The sequence below is a fragment of the Emys orbicularis genome, chromosome 13 (assembly GCF_028017835.1).
Source record: "Emys orbicularis isolate rEmyOrb1 chromosome 13, rEmyOrb1.hap1, whole genome shotgun sequence".
Taxonomy (NCBI): domain Eukaryota; kingdom Metazoa; phylum Chordata; order Testudines; family Emydidae; genus Emys; species Emys orbicularis.
This window is the reverse complement of record NC_088695.1, coordinates 7,453,202-7,476,275: the sequence shown is the minus strand read 5'-3', so window position 1 is coordinate 7,476,275 and position 23,074 is coordinate 7,453,202. Positions and strand designations below refer to the sequence as shown.

The following is a 23,074-nucleotide window of genomic DNA, read 5'->3' as shown; positions in this document are numbered from 1 at the left end:
ACCTAGGGAGGTGGTGGAATCACCTTTCTTACGGGAGGGATAGCTCAGTGGTTTGAGCATTGGCTTGTTAAACCTAGGGTTGTGAGTTCAATCCTTGAGGGGGCCACTTAGGGATCTGGGGCAAAATCAGTACTTGGTCCTGCTAGTGAACGCAGGGGGCTGGACTTGATGACCTTTCAAGGTCCCTTCCAGTTCTAGGAGATAGGATAGGATATCTCCATTAATTTATTATTTATTTTTATTATGAGAACTCCTGCAGCAGGGCACTAAGTCACCTTCCGCTATAGATACAGGAGAGCTGTCAACGTTGTAATTGTCACACACATAAGGGATGTAACCTTGGTTCAAAATTTGGCTGTATTTCTTCTGAGGTCCCTGCCTTCTGTCTTCACTTCCAGAGCCTTCATTTCATTACCAGCCCTTTCTTATCTTGTAAGCAAAAGGCAGACTTCCTTCCCCAGGGCATAAGTGGAGACCAGCCCCTCTCCTCTGATGAAATCACATTCCACATTCATCATGCTGGGCTCAGCCTGGGGTTAGGACCTGCATGGGGAGCTGAGCTCCTGTATGAAACTCTCCACCCCTGCCCCAGACAGGAGCTTGGTCTCTGAGCACCACTGAGACCCTGGCCTCTCTGCTGGGACAGACAAAAAGGGGGGAAATGGGTGCAGGCCTTGCTGGCTGTGGTTGTGTTACAGGGTCACCTGCCTCACTAGGGTCAGATCCCAACACATTCCACACAGGCCCCTGAGCCACCATCAAGATGGACTTTCAGCCTCTGTCCAGGTGGTGGTGGGGGAGGCATTGGGTCATTGCCCTGGGGGAGCTGCTGGGGGAGGGAGGAGACTTACCTGCTCACTGCCCCAGGTGGCAGGTCTTGGGTGTGTTTAGTGCACCCCGGGAGGATCAGCCCCCCGGAATCCCCTTGCCTGGTTTGAAATCCTGCTTCGGGGCTTACAGCGAGGGCTCCAAACTACTGGTTAGCTTTACTATGTCATTAACGAATTGTGGTTAATTTGGCTCCTGAACCACTGAGGTCTGAGTCTCACTGGCCTAGAGGATCCGGGCCACGTGTTAGTGTTTTCCTATCTGTAAAATGGTGTCTTGTCTGTTCACACTGTTAGTTTTGCAGGACAGGGTCTGTGCCTTACTGTGTTTCTTTGCAATACTTAGCACTTTCCCCTTGATTTCCAACCAGGGCCTTCCAAATAGCAAACTCCCTGAGCACGGCACCCCCCTGGTCATCATGCCCAGTTCTCCTCCTGCTACTGCGGCTTCTTGCTGGGCTGTGAGCTTCCATCATACTGAATCATAGAATCATAGGACTGGAAGGGACCTCAAGAGGTCATCTAGTCCAGTCCCCTGCACTCATGGCAGGACCAGCACCATCTAGACCATCCCTGACAGGTGTTTGTCTAACCTGCTCTTAAAAATCTCCAATGACGGAGATTCCACAACCTTCCTAGGCAATTTGTTCCAGTGCCTAACCACGCTGACAGTTAGGAAGTTTTTCCTAATTTCCAACCTAAACATCCCTTGCTGCAATTTAAGCCCATTGCTTCTTGTCCGATTCTCGGAGGATAAGGAGAATAATTTTTCTCCCTCCTCCTTGTAACAACCTTTCAGGTACTTGAAGACTGTTATTGTGTCCCCTCTCAGTCTTCTCTTCTCCAGACTAAACAAACCCAATTCTTTCAAACTTCCCTCATAGGTCATGTTTTCTAGACCTTTAATAATTTTTGTTGCTCTTCGCTGGACTTTCTTCAATTTGTCCACATCCTTCCTGAAATGTGGTGCCCAGAACTGGACACAATACTCCAGTTGAGGCCGTATCAGCGCGGAGTAGAGCAGGAGAATTACTTCTCATGTCTTGCTTACAACACTCCTGCTAATACATCCCAGAATGATGTTTGCTTTTTTTGTGGCAGCACTTCACTGTTGACTCATATTTAGTTTGTGGTCCATTATGACCCCTAGGTCCCTTTCTGTGGTTCTACTTCCTAGGCAGTCATTTCCCATTTTGTATGTGTGTAACTGATTGTTCCTTCCTAAGTAGAATACATTGCATTTGTCCTTTTGAATTTCATCCTATTTTCCTCAGACCATTTCTCAAGTTTGTCCAGATCATTTTGAATTTTCATCCTATCCACCAAGGCACTTGCAACCCCTCCCAGCTTGGTATCATCCGCAAACTTTATAAGTGTACTCTCTATGCCATGATCTAAATCACTGATGAGGACATTGAAAAGAACGGGACCCACAACTGATCCCTGCGGAACCCCAGTCGTTATGCCCTTCAAGCCTGACTGTGAACCATTGATAACTTCTCTCTGGGAACAGTTATCCAACCAGTTATGCACCCACCTTATAGTAGCTCAATCCCCCTTTTATCCCCAGAGCTGGTCTCTCCAGGCCAGAGCTGAAGAATATTAATGGGACCTTTGATAGGGTTACCATACGTCTGGTTTTTCCCGGACATGTCCGGCTTTTCGGCAATCAAACCCCCGTCCGGGGGGAACTGCCAAAAAGCCGAACATGTCCGGGAAAAATACCGGCTGGGCACTTCCTCTCCCGCGGCTGCTCTGCTCCTCCCGACTCAGACTTCGGCTCTGTTTAAGAGCCAAGCTGCCCGAGCCAGCGCTACCGGCTTCGGGCAGCCCCCGTGCCTCCGGACCCCAGCCGCCGGCCAGGCACTTCTCCTCCCCGGCTCCAGCTGCTCTGCTCCTCCCCGGACTCAGACTTTGGCTCTGTTTAAGAGCCAAGCTGCCCGAGCCAGCGCTACCGGCTTCGGGCAGCCCCCTTGCCTCCGGACCCCGAGCCCCGCCCCAATTTAGGCACCTGTCTGTGAGAGAGGGCAGGGCTTAGGACACCCCTCCTTCCTTGTCGCCTCTCCCATTGGCTAGCTTAGATGGATCCCCACCTAGTGAGCTGAATTTTGTGAATCGCACTGTAAGGTGCCTGTGATGCCCATGCATTATATAGGGAGTTTAGGCCCCTAACTCAGCTTTGCAGAGTTGCAGACTATGATTTTCTAGTTGCCTACAAATTAAGCCCTGTGATGCTCAGCATTGCAACACCAAGTCAAGGATTGCACCCTGTGCAACCGTTACCAGTCTCCTCTCCGCAAAGCACAGCTGAGCAATTCCTGATTGACATGGGTGTGTACAGGACAGAGAGAGTACAGGCTGGATAGTGACACAAAGCAGTAAAACCCAAACTCTCCTCCTCAAGGCGCAATATTCCCTGTGGGGGTTGGGGGGACACAACCAAGTCAGGAAGCAAATCCCAGGACTCTGTCCTCAACAACGGCAGCGGGATTATTAAAGTGGAACAAACGTGAACAATTGTTTGTAATATTTTATTTACAGTAAGTAACTAAAGGTGGTAAGTAAAGGGAGCCGAGAAAGAGCCTTAATAACCACAGCATGGAAAGGAGATACCCCAGCTACTGAGAACAGTTTTCTTAATGGCACAACAACAGTACAGTCGTCCAGGAATCAATATAGGGAATTAATGCGTTACAGTGTCACTTTCAGTAACTTTTAATAAATCTCTGTCCCTCTCATGTTCCCTTTCCTTTCATACTGTCCTTTTCTAATCATTATTCTAAGCCTCACTTCTGATCCCTGCTTATTTTCCTGTGTCTCTCCCACTCTCCTCCCCTCCCTGTCACAGATCATATCCCATGGCTGCTCCTCTGCTGTGTGTCTCAGGGACACAGTCTGAGCTGGGATCCCAGCCCCACCCGGAGCCAGGGTCGGATTCTCTCCCCAGGGACGGAGCCCGGTGGGAAAGTGAAGATCGGGGCCTCGTCACCAGCATCGATAAATGTCACCTGCCCCCGGTCACAGTCCAGAAAAACACGGATCCTGCTGGGGAACCGGCTCAGGGGCAGGGGGGTCTCAGGGGAGGTGAGAGCCTGGAACTGATCCCCCCACCAGTTCCACTCCACAGCCCAGATCCCCTCCTCAGGGCTGAGGCTGATCTCTCCCTTCCTCCTCACAGACTCTCTGGCCACCCCCACAGCCCAGCATTGCCCACTCCCCACCTCCACCTCCCAGCAATGTCTCCCCGAGGTGAATCCCTCACAGCCCAGCACACATTCCCAAGAGTCAAATCTCTCAGGGTTGTTGGGCAGATCCTGCTGCGTGTGTCCCCATCTCACACGTTTCTGATCCTCAGACAGGATGAGGTCGGGATGAGCCGTGTCTGGATCCAGAGTCACATTCACTGGGGAGAGAGAGAATCAGAGCGTTAGGGGCCCTAGTGGAGGCTGGGACCATTTCTCACACTCTCCAGCAGCCCCGTTCTGGCTGGGACAGGCCTGGATCCCAGGGAGCTGCCTCTGTCCTGGGCACCTGAGACTGAGCAGGGATGTCACTGCAGTTCTTCAGTCTGTGTAATGGGACCCACCTCATTAGTTTTTCATTTGCTTGCTGAGGCTTCAGGTCACTGCTCCCTCTGCTGGGGCTGCTCCATTCCCAGCATCAGAGACACAGCAAGAAAGGTTTTAGTGAGGAGGGAGCAGAGGAGGCAGGTACCAGCTTTGAACCCCAGAGGGAAGCTCCCTCCCCTAAGTGCAGCCTCCACTCCCCAGCCAGAGTAGGACGAGCCAATTAAGAAAAGAGAGTACGAAATGGCATTGGGTGGGGTAGCCCCATCCCCAGTCTAGAGAGAAGGGAGGAGTTAACAGCCTCACAGGGAGAGCATCTCCCCAATCCAGGAAGCAGTGAGCAGCTTCAGTGGGAGAGCCCAGCCCTGCCCAGAGGAAAGGCAGGATGTTGGAGAAGAGGATGGGGGAGACCCCCTGCACCGGGGTAAAGCAGAGGGATGTGTCAGCCCTCAGGGCAGAGACCTCTGTTCACATGCTTCTCAAGGAGAGTTTTTCTGTTCAGCAGCATGGGCATGAACTCAGCACTAAGGTTGGTGTCAGGAGTGTTTGTGTGACTTCAGCGTGGGAGCCCCTCACTGTGCAGTGTGTTCTTTTTAGGGCTGTGTGTGTCATGGTCGATGTCACATTGGTTGGTAACTTTAGCTACAATCTCATTAAGACTTTTTCTGACAATTTAAAGACAATTTCCAGCTGCAATCTCACCCTGTCTGAACCTTCCTAGGGATCCTCCTCTTTTTGTCACTAGTGCAGACGGCAGAGTGTCTGGAGGAGGGAAGGAGAAAGGAGACGAGATTTCAGGATTTCATATTTATAACCGTCTTTTTCCTCTCTCATTCAGGCATCTCCCAGAAATGGAACCAACATCCTTGCAGCCTCACAACTATCCCAGGACACACAATCTGTAAGTGAGATTTACTTTTCCCCTCCTCATCCTCTCCCACCCTTCAGATCCCAGTTGGTTTGTCTCATTCACTTACTGCCTTTTGTCATAACCTAGACCCAGAGCCTGCAAAGATTTTGGAATAAAAGTAACTTTACCCACTTGGGTCCCTTTGACACTAACGGGATATTGAGAGTTTCCTAAATCCTGGCTCTAATTGTGAGCTGTTGGGTCTGTTTACTCAGCGTCTCTACAGAGTGCGGCACGACAGGGCCTTGTCCTCCACAGGCAGAAAAAGAAATAATAGTAAAAGCATTTTATGAATGTGGAAATTGAAGTGGGGGGAAGGTTGACACAATGGGACATATTCATCCCTATTACAATGGCCCCCATCTGTCTTGGCCAGCGTGCAGAGTTTCAGAGGCCCAGCTTTACACTGCCCATGTCGCTCTGTCCCTTGTCTACCCCCCTTCCTCTTCCATCTGCCCTCACCACTCCCACCCCATTCCCAGCCCTCTCAGGAACCCGCCTTGTGCCTGCAGCTGCTGTGGAGGAGGTACCAGAGGCTCCTGTGCTGGACGGATCCCTGACCATGGGGGAGGGGCTTTCTCCTTCCCCCTACAGCCTATTTGGCCATGACTAGCTGCCGTATAGGACCAGAGCTCAGTGATGGGCTGGGTCCGCCTTTGAAATATGTGTCCCATGGATGGTGATGGGGCAGTAGATAGGGAGGGCTCTGTGTTATAGAAAATTCTTTGCCATGTGTCTCACTGTTGGGTCTTGCCAAAATGCTCGGTATTCAACTGACCACCATATTTGGGGTCTGGAAGGAATTTCCTCCCAAGTCAGATTGGCAGAGAGCCTGGGGGGTTCTCTGCCTTCCTCTGTGGTTGTGGGGCATGGGTCACTTGCAGATTTAAACTAGTGTCAGTGGTGGATTCTCTGACCTGAAATCTTTAAATCATGATTTGAGGTCTCCAGTAACTCAGTCAGAGGTTAGGGATCTATTGCAGGAGTGGGTGGGTGAGGTTCTGTGGCCTGCAATGTGCAGGAGGTCAGACTGGATGATCATGATGGTCCCTTTTGGCCTTAAAGTCGATGAGTCTGAGTCATTTCTTTCTTTAACAGTAATTGTCATGGCAAGACATATTTTTGGTAGAAATAAAGGTTTGAAGTAATCAACCTGAGTGACTTGGAGCCCAAATGCGTGACATTCTCACCCAACAATTAAATAGAAGCATCATCTAATTGTGAACCAATTGGCCAGAGCCACTCTCCTCCCTCAGTCTCAGAGGCTCCTCCCAATTTCCATTCCTAGATCCCTTCTAGGTACCTTTGAACTTCCCCAGAGTCTCCAATAGCACAATCATTTTCTGGGAGAAACCACTGACTCGCTCTTCCAGTTCAGGAGAAATCTCCTCTGGCTGCTGGAACTTCCCCTTCTCACACCTGGAGAGAAACAATTTCAAGTCATTATATTTCATTGTTTGACTCATTATAAATTCTGGCTAGTGAGTCGCTGCTCTAATGGGCCTGGAGTTAGAATTCCTCGACTTCTCCCAGCCTCAGAGCAGGTGCAACACAGCCCATGGCCGTGCAACCTTCCCTTCAAAGGACTCATTAATATTCTTCAACTCTGGTCTGGAGAGATCAGCTCTGGGGACAAAAGGGGAATTGAGTCTCTGTGGCCAATTCACTCCTTGGCCTCCAAGCTCTGAGTGACAGGAGGTTCCCAGGTGAAGTGCTGTAGAAATCTGCCTTCTAGGAATTAAACTCAGACACCAACTCCCCCCTCCCCAGCTCATTCCACACAGGTCTCCACATAGTCCTCAGGTGGGAAAGACTCTTCTCCACTGCTGCCCTTGGCTGAATAGTGACCAGTGCCCCAGCAGTGACAGGCCCATATTCCAGCCCCACAATCCTGAGGCAGCCAATCCCTCAGAGAGGTGACATCCCTAGGAAATACTTGAGGTCAGTCTTTATCACTGAATGGAGAATTCCAGAGTCTTCTATACAAGGGTGAGAACCTCAAGATGAAGTTAATCAGAGAGATTCGTATCCAACAAGTGACCTTCCCCACACATTTGGCTGTAGACCCCTGGGGAGATGCAGTGCTAACATCACCACCAAGCCCTTTCCCAGCGTTGTGAAGTGTGAAGGGGAGTGAGAGAGAGCCACGTACCTGCTCAAGGTGCTTCTAATATCCTAGAAGAGAGAGAGACAAAAGAATTTCAGTCCCCTCTGACACACACACAGGATTCCAGGGAAGAGATTTTACAAATATGGGGAAGAAAGGCCCTGCCCTGGCCCCGGGGTCATGGATTCTCTGAGCTAATGGGGCTTTTCCATCTCTCATATCTCTGTGTCTGTGACTCTGCAAAGAATAATAGTTATTCACATGTCAGCAATGCACACGCCGAGTTACATAGAGATCGCCGACTGCTGGACACCAGTGCTTAGGATTCAGGAGCCCTCCCTTCCCCGTGTGGGGATCTGGCATGTTTCTAATGACAGGCACCGCTTTTCAATTGTCCCTGGGGGTGCTCAACCTCACCCCCACTCCACCCTTTCCCGCAATGACACAACTCAGCCCAACTCTTCCCGCTCCCACTTCACCACCACCCTGCCTCTTTCCCGCCTCCTCTCCTGAGCACACTCCACCCCCGCTTCTCCCACTCCCTCCTAGCATCTCCTGCACACAGTGGAACAGCTGATCGCAGCAGGCTGGTGGTGCTGGAGGGAGTGGGAGGAGTTGATCGGCAGGGCTGCGGGGCGGGCAGCACTGAGCAGGGAAGCTGGCTGCCCAAGAGCACCCACCTGTGTTTCTCATTCAGTCTCACCTGCAGGAATTCACTTGCTGGCTTCTGACACTTCCCCTCCAGCTCACTGATCAGCTCACTGAGATGGGAAATCTGCTCGGAGAGTTTACTGACATTTTCATTCTGTATCTTCACAATCTCCTCATCCAGCTTCTCCAGCTGGGCCTGCAGGAGTCGCTCTTGTTCCTCCAGGAACTGCCGCAGTTGCTGAAATTCAGACAGAATCTTCTGCCTCTCGGTTTGTGTTTGTTTCTGTATGAAAATAGGGCAAGGAGTGGTCAGGGACATGGATGGAGCCCGGGGTCCTTTCTTGGAGAGCTGAGTGTGCAGGAGGATGAATTTCTTTGAAAATCCTAAGATTTCTGACATTTGACTCTATCCTGTGGGTACTAGGCAGGGGATTCTCTCACGCCTTCCGCTTTGGCCACTGTATCCCTCTGAAAGAGATGTTTCCATGCCTGTCATGGTCAGCATATTCTGTTATTTATGGTCTCTGGAAATTCAGACCCAGAGCAGCAGGAGGCAGGACTCAGCACTACACTGACATAGATGCCAGGGGAGTTAAAAGAATCAAAAATTTTAAAAACACACAAAATGACCAGACACAGGGGACAGCACTTCACAGGTGACATTCAGTTCACTTGGGGGGATTTCTGTGAAAGCCACAAGGGCTAGACATTAACTCATCAACTGAAATGGAAGCTTAGGGCTTGTCTACACATGAATCTAACCCAGCAATCCATGATCATGGAGAAACACACACAAGCCCACGGTCTCCAAGACCACACAGGAGTCTGCTTCCAAAAAGACCTCCCACTGCCAGTCCCTGCTGGTTCATAACAACTGGCACCTACCAGATACTTCTCTCTCTTCCCTTCTCTAGTCGCTTTCAATCCCAACAGTTTTTCTCTCTCTTCCCTCAGAGTCTTCAAATGGGCCTGGATTCTTTCCTGAAGAAAGAGAAATGATTTGGGAGGTTTCATCTGGATAGTTGAGAGGTGCTTGGAAGTGGGTGTTTTTGCAAACCCAAGATGACTGTGGTTCTAATCGCTTTGTGACATCAGGGCCACCAAGGAGATGAGACCTCATTAATGGAGACTGGGTGCGTGTCACATTCAGACTTGTTACCAATTCCGGTTCAGTCTTTTTAGTAATTAGAGAGAGATCTCAATTATAACCAAGCTTTGGTTTGTGAACTGATTAGTGGTACAGAGCATAACAGGGCACTGGAGTCACATGGGGGTGAATCAATAAACCTGTTTTGTAGAAGGTTTAACAAACCAAGTGATACAAATCCCAGAAACCACCAGGGTTTCAATAGGGGCTGGGATTTCAGCCCTGAACCCCTGGGGACTGCACTGGTTGGGAAGAGCTGGTCTAAGCATCAGGGCAAACCCCATGAGACACTGGGAGGCCATTTGTCTGGTTTGAAGCTGCACAGTCCCAGTTTTGTGGACCAATATCCCTGTCCAGTAGGGACTCGGCACTGGACGTGGCTTTGTCTGGTGCAAAAGGGAGAGGAGGAGACTGAGGATGCAGGAGGACAAGCAAGTTAAAGAAGTATGGGCTGGATGAATGGACTATAAGGTGGATAGAAAGCTGGCTAGATCGTCGGGCTCAATGGGTAGTGATCAATGGCGACATGTCTAATTGGCAGCCGGTTTCAAGCGGAGTGCCCCAAGGGTTGGTCCTGGGGCTGGTTTTGTTCAATATGTTCATTAATGATCTGGAGGATGGCGTGGACTGCACTCTCAGCAAGTTTGCAGATGACACTAAACTGGGAGGAATGGTAGATACGCCGGAGGGTAGGGATAGGATACAGAGGGACCTAGACAAATTAGAGGATTGGTCCAAAAGAAACCTGATGAGATTCAACAAGGACAAGTGCAGAGTCCTGCACTTAGGACGGAAGAATCCCATTCACTGTTACAGACTAGGGACCGAATGGCTAGGAAGCAGTTCTGCAGAAAAGGACCTAGGGGTTACAGTGGATGAGAAGCTGGATATGAGTCAACAGTGTGCCCTTGTTGCCAAGAAGGCTAACGGCATTTTGGGCTGTACAAGTAGGGGCATTGCCAGCAGATCGAGGGATGTGATCATTCCCCCTCTATTCGACATTGGTGAGGCCTCATCTGGAGTACTGTGTCCAGTTTTGGGCCCCACACTACAAGAAGGATGTGGAAAAATTGGAAAGAGTCCAGCGGAGGGCAACAAAAATGATTAGGGGGCTGGAGCACATGACTTATGAGGAGAGGCTGAGGGAACTGGGATTGTTTAGTCTGCAGAAGAGAAGAATGAGGGGGGATTTGATAGCTGCTTTCAACTACCTGAAAGGGGGTTCCAAAGAGGATGGATCTAGACTGTTCTCAGTGGTACCAGATGAGAGAACAAGGAGTAATGGTCTCAAGTTGCAGTGGGGGAGGTTTAGGTTGGATATTAGGAACAACTTTTTCACTAGGAGGGTGGTGAAGCACTGGAATGGGTTACCTAGGGAGGTGGTGGAATCTCCTTCCTTAGAGGTTTTTAAGGTCAGGCTTGACAAAGCCCTGGCTGGGATGATTTAGTTGGGAATTGGTCCTGCTTTGTGCAGGGGGTTGGACTAGATGACCTCCTGAGGTCCCTTCCAACCCTCATATTCCATGATTCTATGATTCTGTGACACCTGTGAGGGTGGGGGTGGGGCTGGGGTGGCACCTTCATGCAGAATGATGCAGGTGGGTGGCACGCTGAAAAAAGCAGTGGGGGGCCTACACAGATCGACTGATACTGGTGAGGACGGGCCCAGGCATGTTCTGTGGATGCCTCAGTGATCGCCCTAATTAGATATGATGCAGATGTGTATAAAGAACGGTTGGGGTTTCCCCAGTGCTGTCCTAAACCCTTTCTGTGGCAATGCCTCCTGGGCAGGTACCCAGAGTTCCATTCCCTGGTAAAGATCCTGGAAGCAGTGCATTCTGGGAGATTTCAAAAGGCTGCCTGGTGGGACTAAAGGAATCACTTTGACCTGTTCCATTGTGTACATGGGCAAGGAGCAGCCTGACTGGCACCGGTCAGCTCCAGCCTATGGTTAGTTTTGCTACAATCCAGTCTAATCCCAGTGGTACTTGGCATGGACCTGAGCTGTCTGGAGCCCTTTTGTGTGCGGACTGAAGGTGCTCAGGGTCTCATACAGTGTTTAGCTGAGTGATCTCCTCTAGTGCAGGCCGGCATCTGAGTTTAATCCCTCATGGAGCAACACAGGAGTTCAGAATCCCAGTGAGAAACCACCTCTCCCTGGTGGGTCTGGGACCTTTATCAAGGCGTCTCTCCCTCCTAATGGACACACTTCACCACTCGGTGGGGCTGATGCTAAGATGGCAGCATGGCAAAGTGGTTTGCATCTTGGACTGGGTGTGGGGAGATCTGGGTTCTATACTAAGCTCTGTCACTGACAGGCTGGGTGACTGTGGGCAACTTGCTGCCTTGCTTTGTGCCTCAGTTTCCCTTCCCATCTTCGGTCTACCTAGACCAATGGTCATCTACCGGTCAATTGTGATTGACTAGTCGATCCTGGAGACACTCCCAATTGATCACGATCTCCGGCGGCGCAGCGGGTTTGCCCACTACTGCTAAGGCTCCCTGCCTGCCCCAGCCGTACAGCACCCCCAGAAGCAGCCAGCATGCCCCCGCAGCCTGGGGTGAGGGCAGGGTTCTCTGCTCATGGCTTCTGCCTGCAAGCACCGCCCCCACAGCTCCCATTGGCCAGGAATGGGGAACTGTGGCCAATGGGAGCTGCAGGAGTGGTGCCTGTAGAGAGGGGCAGTATGCAGAGCTACATTCCTCCCCCAGGGGCCACAGGGGCACATTGCCCCTTCTGAGAGTGGCATATAGTATTGGGGCAGGCAGGGAGCCTTAATTAGCCCGGCTGCACTGCCGACCGTGAGCTGCCTGAGGTGAGTCAGTGCTGCCCGGCTGGAGCTAGCACCCCAGACCCCCTCCTGCCCCAGCTCAGAGTCCCCTCCCATACTGCAAACCCCTTGGCCACAGCTTGGAGACTGCACCCCCACCCCAGACCAGTGAAAGTGAGCAATGGAGAGGGGGGTATAGAGTGAGTAGGGATTTCGGGAGTGGGGAAAGGGAGGGGCCTCGGGGAACGGGTGGGGTAGATCCTGCTGTCAAGACTTGATATTTTGCCTCTGTTGCCACACTGCCAGATCATTAATTTTGTTACAGCATCTCCCGTAGAATGAAGACTTTCCAGAGCTGGATGAAGAGTCACACCCATGACAGGGAACTTTCAGTGAAATTAGCCTGTAATTAAAACCCAAAAGATAAACCATTAAATCTGACAGCAGTTCCCTACCTTGTACTCCTGGGCAGCTTCCTGTATGGGAACCACCGTGTGAGCGCGGTGAGCCCGGGATCTGTCGCACACCACACAGATGGGGGTTTGATCCTCTTCGCAGAACAGTTTCAGAGCCTCCTGGTGTTCCCCACACACCCCGTCCCCTCCTGCTCCCTTTGCTGCCTGTAAACTCAGCCGCTTGGCGATTTCTATGACATTTGCCAGCTGCCTGTTGGGCCTGAGGTTTCTCTGTTGCACAGTTTCTCTGCACTGAGGGCAGGAGGCGGCTGTATCGGATCCCTCCCAGCACTGGCTGATGCAGGCTCGGCAGAAATTGTGCCCACACTCCAGAGTGACAGGTTCTGTGAAATACTCCAGACAGACGGGACATGTCGCTTCCTCCTGCAGGCTTTCCACAGGGTTCTCTGCAGCCATGGCTCCTCTGGGCAGTGGATCAGGGTTAGTTTCAATTTCCTGAATTCACACTATGCCCCGCCTGCAGCAGCAAGGGGGTGTTTCCCTTCCTGAAAATGACTCCTGCTGTTTGCTGAGCAGGAAGGACCCAGCCAATTTCACCCCTGGAGGCTTTAGTGAAAAAATAAACAGTCACACCCGTGGCAGGAAACTTTCAGTGAAATTAGCCTGTAATTAAAACCTGAAAGGGCTCCCGGCCTCCAATCAGCCCCTGTGCTGGTGTGGAGGGTCACTGAGGCCTCCGCCTGTGGGGATGAGCCTGCAGGAGCAGGAGCTGTGTGTCTAAGGAGTGATAGTCAGGCTGGGCAGAATTTTATTTTTATGATAAATAATTTTGACAATTCTGTTTATTTTAAGCATTTTTTAATATTTATTGATTTAAACTTTCACTGTTGCACAACAATCTGGGTTTTAAGCATTTCATTCCAATTAAAATGTTCACAGTTGTGGGAAATTATGGGGGGATCAGACAATATTTTGGTCAGGCCAGAACTATTTAATGACACTAGACACTGAGATTCAAAAAGTTGAAGCTTTAGAACTGTTAAAATTGTCTGTGAGCAGGTAAATCTCCTCCCTCCCCCAGCAGCTCCCCCAGGGCAATGACCCAGTGCCTCCCCCACCACTACACGGACAGAGGCTGAAAGTCCATCTGACGGTGGCTCAGGGGCCTGTGGAATGTGCTGGGATCTCAGCCTGGGCCCTAGGGGGCAGGTGACCCTGCCTGTAACACAACCACACCCAGCAAGGCCTGCTCCCATTTGTTAGTCCCAGCAGAGAGGCCGGGCCTGCACAGAAACCAAGATCCTGTCCCCCAGGTGAGGGCCCAGGGCCGGTGTAACCACTAGGTGAACTAGGCTGCTGCCTAGCGCACCAAGATTTGGGGTGCCAAAAAGTGGAGCCCCAAATTTTTTTACTCTGCCCCCTCCCTGCCCCATTGGATCCCTCCCCAAATCCCCGCACTGGCCCCACCTCTTCCCCAAGCACCCTGCGTTCCTCCTCCTCCCCCACTCCCTCCCAGGCTTGCCGTGTGAACAGCTGTTTCACAGCGCAAGCGCTGGGAGGGAGCGGGGAGAAGCAGGATGCAGCAGCGTGCTCAGGGGAGGAGGCGGAAGCGAAGGGGAGCTGGGGTGAGGGGGCAGGTCAGGGGCTCTGCACCCACAAATTTTTCCCTCCAGGGGAAAATTGCTCTGGAGGGAGGTGGGGCACAAGGTGGAAGTTTCGCCTAGGGCACAAAATATCCTTGCACCGGCCCTTGCTGGGGCCCAATGGCCGAGGGCAGCTGGTGTGAGGGGAGCTCGGACTAGGGGCCTGCAGGGTACATGGTGTGGGAAAAACAGAGACCTCTCAGGCCACTTGCCCATTGCGGCTGCAGGAGGGGATGTGGGGACAGACTGAGGAGGCCTGGGGAAGTCTGGGAAGCCGCCATCGGGGACAAGGAGAGGGAATTCAGCTGTGGCGGGGAAGCCGTGCTGCGCAGAGATGCTGCTGCGGATGCAGCTAGTTACCCGGCTCCAGTGTTGCAGCATTTTAACAACGTGGTTAATAGAGACGTTGCAGTTCAGCGGAGGGAAGTGCTGCTCTTTTGCTGGTTTCCCCTGCTGCTGTCTCAGGTACCTGGGTCTTCACTCAGCATTGCAGAGCGGAGCAGATTCAGTGCTTTGGTACAGGGTTACAGAAAGGAAAAAGACTGGAATGGTACATATAGTACCTGTAATTTCTCTCCCCTGGCTGTCGGATGTACCGTGTGCAGCTGGTTACTTAGAGACATTCAGTCAGACAGCTGGGGGGGCATTTTTGTGATCTGCCCCTTTCTCAGTAAATTGTGACTGTAACTTTACCCATTTCGGTCCCTTTGGCATCATAGGGACGCTGAGACCTTTCGGGATCGGGACACTGAATCGTACGTCTATTTCCTCAGTTTCTGCTCAGAGCTCAGCACCATGGGGCTCTTGTCCTCCATAGACTGTAATGTGAAGAGACACACAGGCATTATATAGATGGGGAAACTGAGGCAGGGAAAGGGCTGGTTCAACAGGCCCCTATCAGTGGCTGCAAGGGCCAGTGCAGACCTTAGCAGCAGCTAGGCAAGTCCTGAGCTCCAGCCAGAGCTGCATCCCTGGTTTAATGGTCCTAAGGGGCTTTGCCAGGGTGCAGAGTACAAGAGGTGCAGCTTCACCCTGGCCAAATCCTTCTATCCCTTTCAATCCCTCCCTCCTCCAGCCTGTCCGTGCCCCAACCCCCCTCCCTCCCCCCCCTCCCAGGAGCACTCCCTGTGCCTGCAGCTGCTGGGGAGGAGGCACAAACAGCCATGCTAGCCGGCACAGGAGCCAGAGCACAATGATGGGCTGGGTCCAAACGTCAAGAATCTCTTTTGATTTAGGGTCCAAATTTGGGTCCTGACCTAAGTGCTGAGGGGCTGGTTCTCCAAGGGGCTCGGCACCCGCAGCGCCCACTGACTCCGGCTGCCGCTGCGAATGCAGGTGGACCACGTGCCCTGAAGTCCTGTATTTCGAGGAGATAAACTGAGACACCCACAATTAGGCCACTGCTGTAAATTTAGGCCTTGCCGACTTGTCCATTAACAGCAGCTCGTGGGCTAAGTCTCATTGGAAGTCGCTGTTTATACTTGGTCACTGCTCGGTCCCATGATTGTAAGCAGCAGAGGTGCTGACCCCATGGGTGCTCCGGAGCTCAAATACCCATGGAACAAATATAGGGGGTGCTCAGCACCCACCAGCCACAGCTGTTCTGCGGGGTTGCCAATGAGCTGTTTGGTGGCATGGGGAGGTGCCTGGAGGAGGGTGGAAAGCAGCGAGCTGCAGATTGGCTGTGGCTTCGGGGAGGGGTTGGAGCAGGGGCGGGAAGAGGCAGACAGAGGGCAAGGACATAGGGGAGGAGGTGGAGTGGGGTCGGGAAGAGGCGGAGCAAGGGCGGGGCCTCAGGGGAGGGGCATAGTGGGAGTGTGGCATCAGGGCAGAGCGGGGGTGGAGCACCCCCGGGGAAAAATAACAGTCAGCGCCTATGCTCCCACTGCCTGCCGGGGGTGGGAGGAAGTATTTGAACAAGAGTCCCCCACTACTCAGGAGAGTGCGCTAACCTCTAAGCCAGTGTTTTGCAAACTGGAGGGATCTGACCCAAAAGGGGATTGCAAGGCTATTGTGTGTGTGTGTGTGTGGGTGTCACGAGACCACAAAAAATATTATGATAACCACGGGTACGAGTGGAACACGGAGGTCATGGATAATGTGATTTTATTTGACCTCCGTGACTTCATCTCCACACAACAGGGCTTCGTCTTCAGCCCCACACACATGGCGGGGCTCAAGCTTCAGCTGCTTTGCATATCCAGGGTTGGAAGTGCTGCAGGAACAGCAAGTGACGGGGGAATTTCCCACTGAACTGAAGGCAGATTCTCAGGAAAGCCCAAGGGCTTACAATGATCTGATCTGTCCTATGGATGCAAGAGTCTCTCAATTATCCCTGGAGTCTGCCCATGTCCCTGCCCTGCTCTCTTCCTGGTCCTATGTTACAGGCAGAGACAGAAGCTGAAAGGCAGAAACTTGTGTCTTACTTTCAGCAACTGCACCATATCCGGGAGGAACAAGAGCGACTCCTACTGGCCCAGCTGGGAGAGCTGGACCCAGAGACTGTGGAAAGAATTGAAAATACAAAGCAAATTTTCCAGGAAATACCCTGTGCCAGTGAGCTGATCAGTGAGATGGAGGGGACTGCTCAACAGCCAGTGAGTGAATTCCTGCAGGTGAGACTTCGGGAGAGACAGCTCAGAACTTTTCCCAGTGGAGGGAGGGGTATTGGAGTCCAGGAGGCAGAGATCTGAGAGTAACTCAGTAAGTGCATTACTGGAATAGGAAATATGATTGTGCTTTGGCTGGCGTGGCCAGTTCTGCCCCGTCCCGACCCCTGTTCAGCTCGCCCCCACCCCAGCAGCAGTTGGGCCGTGGCTGTTTCCCCGCCCACCGTGGGACTGTCCTAACTGCCATACTGCTTCATGGGCTCAGGTGTTTTTGAAAAGCAACAAGAGGGGATGCTAGCTCATGAATGGGCATGTGTGTGTATGATCACAAACTGGAGAACTTGGAGGACGCTGATGTGGCTAGTAAGTAGGTTCAACTAGCAGAATAACGTTGCTATTGTGATGTAGGAATAAAACCACTGAATATTGTTCCCTTTTGTCCTTTTGAGCCATCATTATATCACATAAGAACGTGTGCGTAAAAAAGTTTGGTTGTCCATAATTTTTTTCTATACTGTCCAAAACACATATTTTCAGCACTTGGCAACCCTGGTCCCAGACACTCTCTAAGGGTAACCCTCCAGTGAGTGAGACGTTGAAGCAAAACGCTCCACCCTGGGATTTTCTCTATCAGAGAACACAAATGTTAGTAGAAGCCATCCACTTTTAGAGAAGTTGTTTTACCAGGGAGACGTATCTTGGGAACCCTTCGTCAACTGGCCTCCAATTTGGCCCCGAGCCAGACCATGCTCCTCCCCAGGGCACATGAAACGTCCAGGCAAACTGAGGGACGGTGTAGATCTTAGTGCACTTACAATAGTCAAGTTTTAAACAGAAAGCTGGTCTCATCCGTAACTCTAGTGATCCCAGTGGTGTACTACAATAAGGGAGGTGACGTGACATGACCCTCACATCCTCCTCCAGCCATGGGGTGTGCAGCTAAGCAGGTGTCTACCTCTGTGCAGGGAGGCTTAGCACTTGCCCCTCTCATTGGCGTCTCCCATTGGCTGGCTTAGGTGGCTTCCCCACTACAGTGCTGGCTTTTCCGGATCACAGTCTAAGGGTGTGTTTACACTACGTCTCTGGCAGAGGCAGCTGTTAGATCGACAGACGAATTCCTCCATTGACCTATTTGCGTCTACATCAGGGGGTAGATCCGTCTAGCTACGTCACACAGGGTGTGAAAGTTTTTGCAGAGCTGAGCGTTGTACCTAGGCCAACCTAAGTTGTAGGTGTAGACCAGGCCTCAGGAAGAATAAGGGTATGTCTACGCTACAGTCACTACTGCAGCAGCGCTACAGCTGTGTCGCTGAAGTGCCGTAGTGTAGATGCCTCCTGCATTAACGAAAGTGGTTTTTCCTTTCAGAGAGGCCGTAGCCAGGTCACCGGCAGAATTCCATTGTCTACACCAGGGGTTCGGTCAATCTAGCTGTGAAACTCAGGCCGTGAATAACACAGCTGAAGTCACAATTTTGAACATGGAAAGGCCATTTCCAAGAGCTTCTGCATCTGAACGTGCCGTATTGCCAGATGATCCAGTAAAGGTAGTGTCATCAGAAATTTCAATTGGGGCAACACAAATGTTTCCAAGTTCATAGGGAAGAGGCTTCAAAGCATCAGTGCAACTCTCCCATTATTGAAAAGTATTTTGCAGAATGGGCAGCTTCTACAATTTTCTTTTTAATGGCATTTGCTAGGATTTGCATCAGTTCATTCTGCATATTTTTTCCTAAGTAATGAACCTGTGTTTCATGATCAGTTATTTTACGTACATGCTCCTTCATGACTGGATCAAACAAAGCTAGGTATTCAACAAATTTTAAAAAGTTTCCATTACCTGGAGTGTATAATTTTTCATTTCTACCGCGGGCGCGGAATGCTAAATTTTGCCCACCAAGAACTCTCACTAAAGCAATCAGACGCTCTAATATTTGTTGTCAATATTCTTCTTTTTCCTTAATCACACGTAAATTTTCTTCATCGATGGTTTTTCCTTTTTTCAATCGTAATTCAAGTTCTTTCCAATTTTGAAAACATTCCAAATGCTCTGTAGTTCTTTCATGTGAATAGAGAATTGAAGATATGTTTTTCCAGTCCTTCGAATAATTTTCAGTAAGTGATGTACCACTTGCTTGATTTCTAAACAACTTGCAGCAAAAGCAAAACACAGAGTCCTTCGGCACTGAATATTGCAACCAGTTTTGATGAATTTCTTCCCCATTAATGTGTTTCCTCTTGTAATTCTGAGCAGAGAATTTTCTTTTATTTCCATCCTTAGGGAAGGGAAATTCATGAACTTGTTCGGGTCCATGTTCCAGGAGAATTTGCCGCACACTGTCATCACATCTGAGCCGTGAAGCTGGGTCCCCATATTGTAACTTGTTTGTAACTTCCTCATCCTTTCTTCCTTCTACTTCATTTACTTCAATTTCTGCATGTGTCTCTGAAGGTCAATACATTTTCTCCACTTCCATATCAGTCCGATGCTGTGAGCTGCCTTCATCTAGAAGTAAGTTTCCATCATCTTGAGTTTCCAAACTGCTTTTTTGTGGATGTGAGCTACCCTCATCTCAAAGTAATATACCTTCATCTTGATGTTCCAAACTGCTTCCATGCGGATGTGAGCTAACCTCCTCTCCAAGTAAAAGTCCTTCATCTGGATGCTGTGAACTGCTTCCATCTTTATTTGGATTAAAGAGAAGATATTTCAGGAAGGATCCCTGCTGTTTTGCTTGGTCCTTTTCCTTCTCGGCCTTTCATTTACGATACTCAGCTCCTGAGGGTTTTCATTTTCCTCTTTCTGCCATGGGGCATTTGAATATTGTTATATACTGTGCTCCCGACTGCAAGCATTATAGCGTTAAGGATTGCTGACACACCCATCACATGACTGGTGATTTTAACCACGATGCAGCCATCCCAACCTGTCTTTTCACTGCTTAAATGTTCAGTGATTAGTAACATACACTCACTTACCTATTAAAATAGTTAATTACAGCATTTACACGGAAACAAAATAGCCTTTTTCGATGTTATAACCCGACACCTTGTTTGGAAAGTAATCCCCTGCCTCACGGTTACCCACTTCGAGTGTGACATCATCACTTTCGTAGTCTATTAAGCGTTAACGCTGTTACTTTTCTTTTATGGACCTTATTTATTACATGTGAACCAGTTATAACAAAGAAAAGTTCATAATTATACAGCCCGATAATAACGCTAAGGTTTAATAACTCTTAAAGATACTCACATTTTGACTTTATAATGCTGAAAGACGTTATTCTTTATTCTTTGGCACCAAGAAACACAATTTTCCACAGTATTCGCTTGATTCTTAACCATCTACCTGTGACGTGTGTTAAAATGACCGTTTGACATGTATCAACTCGTGATCAGGGCCCGATTAGCCTTTTGTGAGCCTGGCGCCAAACATATTTGTGGCCCCCATGGAGGGAATGGAGCATGCCGTGGGGAGGTCAGTCCCTGGAGTGAGGGGCAAGCCAGAGGCAATGGGGCGTGGCATGGCAGTGGCCCGCCCAATGCGAGGGCACTATTTACAAACTGGCAGTTGCCAGAAGCACAGTGGCCTGCCCAGCCCTGTGCTGCCAGCATGCCCCTTCCCTAGGGGGCCGGCCCATGCAAAGCCTCCCCACCCCCTATGGCCAGAGCCCCCCTGGACCCACTATGCCCAGCTCTCCCCCAGACCCACCCACAAATGCACAGTGCCCTGCACAACACCACCCCTGCCCAGCGCCCCCCTGCCCACAGCCCCACCACAACTGCCCAGCACCCCCCATAGAACCACCACTCCCTAGTGCCCCAAGACACACAAATCCTCCCTGCCCCTTCACAGCCCAGCACGCCCCCAGACTCTCCACAGATCCACTCCCCCACACCCTGCCTCCCGGCCGCACTCACCGGCCTTGCTGGGAGGCGACTGTGCCTGCCGGGCAGAGCTGGCAGCGCAGCCAGGGCCTGGAATCACTCCAGCTCCTTGGGAGTGGCACGATCAGCCAGGCCAGGACCTGCCCCAGCCAGGGTCCCTCTAGAGTCTAGACGCACTTGCCTGGAGGGGCCCTGCCAAGCCCTCCACACTGTCTCCCCCCCCCACACACACACACCTGGCTGAGACTAGCCAGGCTTCTGCACCAGTCCCGGACAGCTCAGCTCTGGGGAGACAGGTGAGGCCCCGCAGGTGGTGGGAAGCCGAGACTGCCCAGAGATGGAGGTGCACTGGGGTCCAGCCAGGGGGCAGAGAGGACCAGGGGGTGGGGCTAGGGAGCGGAGAGGAGCCCTCGGCAAGCCGTCGGGCAGGCCGAGAGGAGCAAGTGGTGGGTGGGGGGATCCAGTCGGGTCTCGGGGCACAGTGCAAGCGGAGCAGGCCGGGGCCCCTTCTGAGCATGGTCCCGGCTCCATGGAGCCACTGGAGCCATTGTAAACCTGGCACTGCGATATCTCCGCTCTACTTGAATTTCTGTCTATTGGACCTTGAGTGAAGTGTCACTAGCATTGCAGCTCTTGCCGCTGGCGGATGTGTTTCATTGTGGCTGAGTTATTGCTTATCAAAATTGCAGAGTGGGTCAGCTTGACCCTACGTCGCAAATTCAAAAAAAAAAAATCATTAAAATATTATTTATTTTTGCAGTAAATATAAGATTTGACATATTAATAAATTCTCAGAAATGTAGAAAATTAATTATAATTCATATTGCCTCTGTACGTGCATGGGAGTTGCAATAATGACATCTCCATTTTTTATTCATATTTTTTTTCATCTTTTTCATTTTTTCCCCATTTTTTTTAATTTGATTTTTTTCCTCGAATTTGGTGCCCCATTTAACTTGGCACCCTAGGCGACCGCCTAGTTCGCCTATATGGACGGGCCTAGGGTGACCAGACAGCAAGTGTGAAGAATCGGGACAGGAGGTGGGGGGTAATAGGAGCCTATATAAGAAAAAGACCCAAAAATCAGGACTGTCCCTATAAAATCAGGACATCTGGTCACCCTAGACGGGCCGCCCCTGGCCTCCACAGCTGCTAGGTGGAGTCAGTAGGAGCTGCAGGTGCCCAAACCCTGTGAGAACCAGGCCCCAGGTGCCTAAAGGTCGGCACCCAAAATCTAGACCCTTAATTAAAGGCCATTTGTTAAATCTGGACCCAGCCCATCACTGAGCTCTGGTCCCATACGGCAGCTAGTCTGGGCCAAATGAGCTGTAGTAGGGAAGGAGAAAGCCCCTCCCCCACGGTGAGGAATCCCTTCAGCACAGGAGCCTCTTGTGCCTCCTCCACAGCAGCTGCAGGCACAAGGCGTGTTCCTGAGAGGGCTGGGAATGGGGTAGGGGTGAGGGTGGGTGCAAGAGGGAGGGGGGTGGATGAGGGACAGAGGGACGTGGGACGTGTAAAGCTGGGCCTCTGACACTCTGCAAGACACACGGGGGCCATTGTCATAGGGATGTAACTCTGGAGGGCTTCAGAACTTCCTCAGCCTGTGCCAAGGTCTGCACCGGCCCCTGCAGCCACTGAACAGCAGAGTCACAAATGGCCCCTCCCCTCTCTCCTTTTCCCAGTACAGGGGTGAATCTGGCCCATGGAGCCAACCTTCCCCCGCCTCAATTTCCACACTGATAAAGTGATTTTATTATTATTATTATTCCTGTCTCTGCCTAAGGAGGACAAAGGCCCATTCATGCTGTTCGCTGTCCCAACAGCTTTCTAAACTGTAGCAGGGTGCAAGCTCTCCACCGTGACGCCTCCTGCTGGTCACACCGGGAATTAGCTCAGTCCAGCCTGGAGCACCCTCTGCGCATGGTGAAATGCCCGTTCCTGCTCTCTCTCTCTCTCTCTTCACCGTCTCTCTGAACCCACGTCGCCCTTGGACCACAGTGTCCTCTTCAGAGCACTGCTCTCCGGCAGTGCCCACTACTCCAGTCTCACCCCCCTTCCAGGGGGGTATCAGCAGCTCTCAGTCAGCACCTGCCGCCGTGGCCAACTGTGGCCCCAACGTCTAGCCCCTTGCCTCAGGGGCAAGCCACTCTTTGTATCAGGCCAGACTCCTCTGCAGCTAGGTGCTGTGTAAAGGGGGGGACCCAGGCCTGCCCATTCCTCTGGCTCCCAGCCCAGGGACCTTCTAGTGAAAACCATATCCTGCCCTCCTTCTCGCCCCTCTAGTGCTCATGCTCCCTGGGCCACTTCCCCTTGGCCCTGGCACCTTCTCTGCTCTTTCTTTCAAGGGCCTCAGCCTGGCAGGTATCAGGCTGGAGCTTTCCCCCTGCTCCCCTGAGCCTGCCCAGCACTGCTCTATCTCAGGTGCTATCCCTGGCAGCCAGTCCTCCTCCCTTGCCTGTCAGGGAGAGACTCCCCTCTGCTCTGCTGGGCAGCCCCTGATATCTGGGCAGCCCCAGCAGCTGCCTCCTATTTGGGTCCTAAC

The 23,074-nt window shown here is 51.4% G+C and overlaps 1 protein-coding gene and 1 long non-coding RNA gene across 2 annotated transcripts; one reads left to right on the top strand and one right to left on the bottom strand.

Annotated features, from left to right (window-relative positions):
• Positions 1-3,636: 3,636 nt before the first annotated feature.
• Positions 3,637-12,866, bottom strand: LOC135887857 (zinc finger protein RFP-like). Its single transcript, XM_065415631.1, has 7 exons — positions 12,435-12,866; positions 8,947-9,042; positions 8,114-8,344; positions 7,456-7,478; positions 6,607-6,722; positions 5,096-5,155; positions 3,637-4,230 (listed from the first exon to the last, which is right to left on the bottom strand). The coding sequence occupies exons 1-7, from the start codon at positions 12,849-12,851 to the stop codon at positions 3,710-3,712; spliced, it is 1,464 nt and encodes a 487-aa protein (XP_065271703.1). The 5' UTR covers positions 12,852-12,866; the 3' UTR covers positions 3,637-3,709.
• LOC135887858 (uncharacterized) lies at positions 5,259-19,076 on the top strand. The gene is made up of 3 exons (XR_010561828.1): positions 5,259-5,294; positions 16,471-16,653; positions 18,926-19,076. It is a non-coding gene; the product is annotated as an uncharacterized LOC135887858 (long non-coding RNA).
• The last annotated feature ends 3,998 nt before the right edge of the window (positions 19,077-23,074 follow it).